The sequence below is a fragment of the Cebus imitator genome, unplaced genomic scaffold, assembly GCF_001604975.1.
Source record: "Cebus imitator isolate Cc_AM_T3 unplaced genomic scaffold, Cebus_imitator-1.0 Scaffold265, whole genome shotgun sequence".
Classification (NCBI taxonomy): Eukaryota; Metazoa; Chordata; class Mammalia; order Primates; family Cebidae; genus Cebus; species Cebus imitator.
Window position 1 is genome coordinate 1,346,301 of NW_016107580.1, and position 8,757 is coordinate 1,355,057.

General features: G+C 40.6%; 1 protein-coding gene across 1 annotated transcript in view; it reads right to left on the reverse strand.

Moving 5' to 3' along the window:
• The window catches only part of ZNF143 (zinc finger protein 143), a 77,805-nt gene that overhangs the window by 12,460 nt on the left and 56,588 nt on the right, over positions 1-8,757 (reverse strand). The window contains exons 12-13 of the mRNA XM_037728441.1: positions 7,078-7,226; positions 4,860-5,021 (exon numbers count right to left, since the gene is read on the reverse strand). Coding sequence (XP_037584369.1) covers positions 4,860-5,021; positions 7,078-7,226 — 311 coding nt within the window. The remainder of the gene's footprint in view (positions 1-4,859; positions 5,022-7,077; positions 7,227-8,757) is intronic.

Below are 8,757 nucleotides of genomic sequence, written 5' to 3' on the forward strand. Positions count from 1 at the left end.
TTAGTAGAGATGGGGTTTCACCATGTTGACCAGGATGGTCTCGATCTCTTGACCTCATGATCCACCCGCCTCGGCCTCCCAAAGTGCTGGGATTACAGGCTTGAGCCACCGCGCCCGGCTCATTCATAAATTTTAAATTTTCCAAGTTTTCCATTAAGAAGCATATATACGACATTTTGGGCTGGATGAAAAAAAAACATATAAGGCTAAATTTTTAAAAGTTATTTATTTATTTGAGACAGAGTCTCACTCTGTTAACCAGGTTGGAGTGCAGAGGCACAAGGTCGATTGACTATAACCTCTGCCCCCTAGGTTCATGTGATTCTCCTGCCTCAGCCTCTCTAGTAGCTGGGATTACAGGCACCTGCCACCAGGGCTAATTTTTGTATTTTTAGTAGAGATGGATTTTCACCATGTTGGCCAGCCTGGTCTCGCAGGCATAAGCCACCATGCCTGGCTATTTATTTATTTATTTTTGAGACAGAGTCTTGCTCTGTCGCCAGGCTGGAGTGCAGTGACACGATCTCAGCTCACTGAAACCTCCGCCTCCCAGGTTCAAGTGATCCTCCTGCCTCAGCCTCCAGAGTAGCTGGAATTACAGGTGTGCACCACCATACCTGGCTAATTTTTTTTTTTTTAGTAGGGACAGGATTTCAACATGTTGGCCAAGATGGTCTCGATCTCTTGACTTCATGATCCACCCACCACTGCCTCCCAAAGTGCTAGGGTTACAGGTGTGAGCTACTGCACCCAGCCCAGTTATTTATTTTTTATTGTGGTAAAATACATATAACATATACCATTTAACCTTTTTTTTTTTTTTTGAGACAGATTCTCCCTCTGTTGCCAGGCTCGAGTGCAGTGGCACGATCTCAGCTCACTTCAACCTCCACCTCTCAGGTTCAAGTAATCGTACCACTTCAGCCTGAGTAGCTGGGACTACAGGTGTGTGCCACCACACCTAGCTACTTTTTGTATTTTTAGTAGAGATGGGGTTTCACCATGTTGGCCAGGCTAGTCTGGAACTCCTGCCCCCAAATGATCCACTCACCTTGGCCTCCCAAAGTGCTGGGATTACAGGCGTGAGCCACCATGCCTGGCCTCATTTAATCATTTTTAAGTGTACAATTCAGTAGTATTAAGTACCTTCACAACGCTGTGTAACCATCATCACTATTTTCTAGAACTTTTGCATCATCTTATTAAGAAACTATCTATTAAACAGTAACTCCCTATCACTCCTTTACCACAGCCTTTTTTTTTTTTTTGAGATGGAGTTTTGCTCTGTCGCCAGGCTGGAGTGCAGTGGCGAGATCTTGGATCTCGGCAACCTCTGCCTCCAAGGTTCAAGCAGTGCTCCTGCCTCAGCCTCCCGAGTAGCTGGGACCACAGACGTGCACCAGCACGCCCAGCTCATTTTTGTATTTTTTCTTTTTGCAGCTCTCTACAAGCTACATTTTTGTATTTTTCACAGAGATAAGGTTTCACCATGTTGGCCAGATAGTCTCAATTGCTTGACCTCATGATTTGCCCACCTCAGCCACCCAAAGTGCTGGGATTACAGGTGTGAGCTACCATGCCCGGCCACCACTGTCTTTAGTAACCTCTATTCTACTTTCTGTTTCTATGAATTTGCCTACTCAAGATACCTCATATAAGCAGAATTTTACAACGTACGACAGTCCTTTTGTGTCAGGCTGCTTTGAATTAGCATGTTTTCAAGGTTCATCCATGTTGTACCATATTATCAATACTTTATTCTTTTTTATGGCTGAACAATATTCCATTGTATAGATATACCACATTTTGTTTAGCCACTCATCTGTTAATGGACACCAGGGTTATTTTCACATTTAAGCTATTTTGTGTAATGCTGCCACAAACATTGGTGTACAAGTACTTGTTTGAGTCTCTATTATCAATTCTTTTGGGTGAATACCTAGGAGTAGAATTGCTGGATCACATGTAATTCTGTGTTCTATTTTCTGAGGAACATACTGCTTTCCACACTGGCTGTACCATTTTACATTCTAACCTACAATGTTCAAGATAATTTTTTCACGTTTGCCAACACTTGATTTTTAATAATAGCCATCCTCGTGGGTGTAAAGTGGTATCTCATTATAGTTTTGGTTTGCATTTTCTTAATGACTAATGATGTTGAACATCTTTTCATGTGCCTATTGGCTATTTACATCATTTTACACACCCACTAGCAGTGTATGAATGTTGCATTTGCTCCACATCTTTGCCAGCATTTGGAGGTGGTGGTGGTGGTTGTTTCCTCACTAGTTTCTCAGGAGAAATCAACATTTGGTTTTGTTAGTCTTTGATTTTAGCCATTTTCTTGGGTCTGAAATGCTCTCTCATTGTGATGTTAATTTGCATTTCTTTGATGATAAAAGATGTGCACTTTTTGTGTTAAGTATCTTTTGCAGGAGGTCTGTTCAATGAGAAACTAAATAATTTGTACATTTTAAAACACTTTTTTGGCTCATTTTTAATAGTTGTTCATCTTTTTATTGTTGATTTGTAGAAATTTGTTACATATTCTTTTCTTTCTTTTTTTTGAGACAGAGTCTCCCTCTGTCACCCAGGCAGGAGTGCGGTGGCAAGATCTCAGCTCACTGCAACTTCTGCCTCCTAGGTTCAAGAGATTCTTTTGCCTCAACCTCCTGAATAGCTGGGATTACAGGCATACACCACCATGCCAGCTAGTTTTTGTATTTTTAGTAGAGATGGGGTTTCACCATCTTGGCCAGGCTGGTCTTGAACTCCTGACCTTGTGATCCGCCCACCTCGGTCTCCCAAAGTGCTGGGACTACAGGCGTGAACCACCGTGCCCACCCTGTTACATATTCATAATACAAGTCCATTTTTAGACTTGTATTGTGTAAATATAGTGTGTGTATATAGTATGAATATCTTTTCCTCAGTCTGGGGGTTGTCTGATGTTTTTCTTAACGGTGCCTTTCGGTTAGCAGAATTAATATGAAGTCCAATTTATCAGTTTTTTTCTTTCATTGTTAGTACATTTTGAATACAGTCCAAGAAATCTTTACCCTAAGGCTGCAAAGCTATTTGCCTCTCTTTTCTTCTAGAAGCTTTATGATTCTGAGTTTTACATTTCAGGGTGTATAAGACTACCAACTTCATTTATTTTTCAACAGTGAGACTCAACATTGCCTTTAGCACAGTACAAGAACAGTTTTGTTTTGTTTTTTTGAGACAGAGATTCACTCTTGTTGCCCAGGCTGGAGTGCAGTGACACAATCTCGGCTCACCCCAACCTCCGCCTCCTGGGTTCAAGCGATTCTCCTGCCTCATCCTCCCGATTAGCTGGGATTACAGGCATGCGTCACCACACCCGGCTAATTTTGTATTTTTAGTAGAGATGGGGTTTCTCCATGTTGATCAGGCTGGTCTCAAACTCCTGACCTCAGGTGATCCACCCACCTCAGCCTCCCAAAGTGCTGGGATTATAGGCTTGAGCTACCGTGCCTGGCCAAGAACAGTTTTTAAATATATTACGTTATTTATTTGAAATGAAAATTAAAACTACAAAAAAAAAAAATCAGATTGGTGGAAATGAAAATTAAAACTACAAAAAATACGTTAGATTGGAAAAAAATCCAAAAGTTTGATACTACCATGGTGACCATGCTGAAGGAGAACAGGCACTCTCAAACCCTGCAGGTGGGAATGGAGACTGGCACAACCCTAGAAGGGAAGTTTGGCAACATTGATAATAATTAACAAATGCACGTATCTTTGCACCAGCAATCCTGCTCTAAGAATTTATCTAGCATATCTACTCACACATGCGCAAAACCACATGTGCACCAGGTAATGTGCTGTTTGAAATAGCAAAAGACTTTAAATAAATTACGGCATAGCCATACAGTGGAGTACAATGCAGCTTAAAAAAAGAGGAAGGAGAACGCTCTCTATATAATGACAGAGAAAGATTTTGAAAATGTATTGTTAAGTTTAAAAGACAACAACAATATATAGAGCAGACTAGTTTACTACCATTAAAAAAAAAGGAGGCTGGGCATGGTGGCTCATGCCTGTTATCCCAGCACTTTGGGAGGCCAAGGCCTGGGCAACACAGTGAGACCTCATCTCTAAAAAAATAAATAAATAATTAGCCAGGCATGGTGGTGCACACCTGTAGTCCCAGCTACTTGGGAGGCTGGGGTGGGAGGATATTTGAGCCTGGGAGGTTGAGGCTGAAGTGAGCCGTGATCATGCCACTGCACTCCCGCCTGTCTCATAAATGAAAACAGAGCCATTATGTTAGCTGTGTGCTAGTTAAAAAAAAGGTAAGGGGAGTTGATTATTTATTTTTATTTGTTTGTATATGCTTAATGACTGGCAGAATACACAAAAAACTGATAAAAGTTGATCATCTGTGGAGGCAAGAACTGAGCTGATGAAGGCAGGGGTGGGATGAATGCTTCATTACACAACTGTATATATTTTTTTGAGTTCTGAACCATGTGAATATATGACATATTCAAAAAATTAAATAGTAAATTTTGCAATTATTTCCTAAGTATCTGATAATGATGGTAACAGGAATGGCTACCACTAATGAATACTTAATATATATGTAGGCTGAGTAACTTATATGCATTATCTCATTCAATCCTTATATCAACCTTATGGGGTAGATGCAACTAACACTCTATATTACAAATGAGGAAAAACAGGCTCTGAGGGTTAAGTAGCTAAGAAGTTGCAAAATATTATTCACTCCAAAGTTTGTGTTTAACTGTTGTACCACACTGTATATCTGTGTGACAGTTTTGGTACTGATATATGTACTAATTGATATAACAGAAAAAAGTAATTACCTGTTGCCCTTCTGTACCCTCAGCAGTAACCATAGCAACAGAGTGTGTTCCTGCTGAGGAAATGACTGCATCATGGGCAGGGACTGTGATGGGCGTGCCATCCTGCGTTACCATTGTGATGGTGTTGCCAATGGCCTGCATGTCTGCTTGAGATATGTTGACCTGCAATACAGTGAATTTTACAAATCTGTCAATGTTTCTTCTTATAGCTGACAATCTTACATAAGGACTGGGACTAATCTTTGTATAAGTTTGCCCTATGAATGTAAAGAAGCCTTTTGGAATGAAATAAACACATTCAGTCATCAGAACAAACAATACAATGTTTCTTTTAAAAATTCTTATTTTATTATTATTCTTTTTAGATATACAAATAATGTTATTCTTCTAAAAAGAATAATAAAAATAATAATATCATTAGGCCTCGCTCTGTTGCCCGGGCTGGAGTGCAGAGCCTAAAACTCCTGGGTTCAAGTGATCCTCCAGCCTCATCCTCCTGAGTAGCTGGGACTACAGGCGTAAGCCATTGCTCCAGGCTAATTTTTTATTTTTATTTTTTGTAGAGATGGGGTCTCACCATGTTGCCCAGGCTGGTGTCAGACTCCTGGCCTCAAGTGATCCTCCCGTCTCAGCCTCCCAAAGTGCTGGAATTACAGGTGTGAGCCACTGTGCCCGGCAACACAGTATTTCTTAAATGCGGTTCCTCCTCTCCACTCCTATTGCTAACTTAGATCCTTATTTTTCACCTATCTGAATTTCTACAATAATCCAACTCTCTCCAGGTACCCAGTTTAACCCTTCCCTAACCATTCTCTACACTGACATCTTTCTAAAACAAAACAAAAAAAATCTTATGCTCTCTGCTGAAATCCCGTGACTCCCCATCACCTACAGTTCAGACAACTTTTTTTTTTTTTTTTTTTTTCGAAATAGAGTTTCACTCTTGTTGCCCAGGCTGGAATGCAATGGCGCAATCTTGGCTCACCACAACCTCTACCTCCTGGGTTCAAGTGATTCTCCTGCCTCAGCCTCCCAAGTAGCTGGGATTACAGGCATGTGCTACCACGCCCAGGTAATTTTATATTTTTAGTAGAGACGGGGTTTCTCTATGTTGGTCAGGCTGGTCTAGAACTCCCGACCTTAGGTCATCTGCCTGCCTCGGCCACCCAAAGTGCTGGGATTACAGGTGTGAGACACCGCGCCCAGCCCCAAAATGCCTAAGACAGAAACTGCCTGATCACTGGGGGTTTCTCAGTAGTAGCTATTTTTGAACTGTAGTGGGAATTTTTCCTGTATAGGGAAGCGGGAGGTTATGTAAAACAAACTTCCAGAGGACCTCTGTATATGACGATCCAATTCAAGAAAAAGTATTAACGGTGATGCAGAATTAAAACTTGGTTAATAATCTTGCATGCCAGTCAGAGGACAAACAGTATAGTGTGAAATTAATAACATCAAAGTAAGGAGGGAGAAAAATGAGATGGCAGAAGAACTTTGTACTTTCTAATCCTGAGTATCAAAACAGGGCAGATGAATCATTAAGCTCTAAGAGAGATGGGTAAGGAGAGCATTCTCCATGAAAGAGGCAGACACAAGAAGGGTAAAAAACCACATTGTGTGTATTTCCACCAGGTATTAAAACAGCCTTGGCTAGAGCTTAAAAATGGAATCAAGGTGGAATTATTTTAGGCTAATGGCATCTAGAAAATAATAAAAAGTCTGGCTATCAGAGAACAACCATTATACTGTGCTTTGCCTGGGAGATACCTATTCTATGGACTCTGTGAAGCTAGCTGAGTGAACTCTCATGATTCCTCATCTCTTAATGGTACCATAACATGCTGATCACCTCAGCCAAACCTCTGTTTTCTCAGTCTCACCTCCTGGATCTAATCAGCCACCAAATCCTATCCCTTTTCTGAGCTGTGTTTCACATGGATCCAGTACCTTTCAAGCACTCAACCTCTTTGTGGCTGACTTTAAACATCTCACTTTTGAGCTACACCAGTAACACCATTTGGATTCTACAGTCACAAACATTCTCTCTCTCCTAATCTCTCTGCATGGAGTCTCTTTAAGCAGACTACTGAAAAACCTTCAGGGTTTCCAAACTTTGCACCTTGGTATTTCAAAGCTTTCTTCAATGGGGACCCAGGCTGCCTTTCAAGCCCAGGTTCATGGAAAGATTTCATTTGTTTGGCTTTTGGTGGATACTTACATGCTGAGTCCCATCTTGCGATATGAGTGTAACTTGTTGACTTAGCCCAGATTGAGTTACTGTGGCTACTTGTGTGGAAACAACATCGTCCCCTTCTACACCTGTAACATAGGTAATCTGGGACCCTTTAAGAACATCTTCACCTTGACCTGTTTAAAACAAATGATTCATTTATTTGGCCAACTAACTAATTTATTAGGAAACAGGACATTTTAAACATTAAAAAGAAAATTATATAAATTAAAACATACACGCATTATATTCTACGTCACGAAAATGGCTTCCTCCTAGGACCTCCTTCCAATTCCTCCAACTCCACTTTTGCAAAGGCAAACCACATCAAAGCAGACCAAACAAAAAAAACTTTCTGCATCAAAATTAAGTGTTCTGATTTTAAGGGACCTATTTTATCGTCTTAGATGGAGTAATTACTTGATATTGGTGGCAGGGAGGTGAGGAACTACACAGAAAAACTAGCAAATAACCCTTCAAATACAGCAAGTATGCACTAAGTTCTTGAATTCACTTGAGAAGCTGTTAAAGGCAGGGTGCGGTGGCTCATGTCTGTAATCCCAGCACTTTGGGAGGTGGAGGCGGGTGGATCACCTGAGGTCGGGAGTTGGAGACCAGCCTGACCAACATGGAGAAACCCCGTCTCTACTAAAAACACAAAATTAGTCAGGCGTGGTGATGTATGCCTGTAATCCCAGCTACCTGGGAGGCTGAGGCTCGAGAATCACTTGAACCTGGGAGGCAGAGGTTGTGGTGAGCTGAGATCACACCATTGCACTCCAGCCTGGGCAACAAGAGCAAAACTCCATCTCAAAAAAAAAAGAAGCTGTTAAAAGTGGTAAGACTATTTTCACAAACATTAACCACAAAACCAGAATGGTTTGTAAACACACCTACTGATACTAAACTTGGTCTTTGGCACATGCGATTGACTGAAAGGTATAAGTACACAATGACCTCACTGTGTAAAGACAATGTATGGTGTGTTATCTGAGTTATGGTTAATAATTTAGTGACATAAAAGGAATCTCCATCTTTATTTCATAAAGAACCAGCAAATAAACGGCAATTTCAATAGTCCATTACTGCTATAATTGTCAACAAGGAAGACTCCTTGTCCTCCTTTCTTTCATCACTTTCCACGTCCCATGAAGTCAGAAAGAGAGGGAAAAAAAAGTTTCCCCCTCAAAGGACTTGACATATTAATCTAAGAGTACTTCTTAAGTCAGTGGTTAATGCATGCATTCATATGGCTACAGTCATCAGTCATCGAGGTGTAATTTCCATGACAGACATTACTTCATTTCTTTTTGTTCTGTTCCACAGCTATTTATATACCATTATTTAAATAGGTTACAAAACCCAGGAGATCATGAAAGAAAACAAAAATCTATCCCTATTCTTGGAAAAATAGTCTTAGTTTATTTTTTTTAATAAAATATGTATTATATTATAGACTATTTTCTAGAATATAAGAACTTCTGATAATCTGAAATATCAACACTTAAGGAATAGATTTAAGGAAGCTTAAAAAAAGAAGCGTCTTGCAAACTTTTTTTTTTATTGAGACGGAGTTTCGCTCTTGTTACCCAGGCTGGAGTGCAATGGCGCGATCTCGGCTCACCGCAACCTCCGCCTCCTGGGTTCAGGCAATTCTCCTGCCTCAGC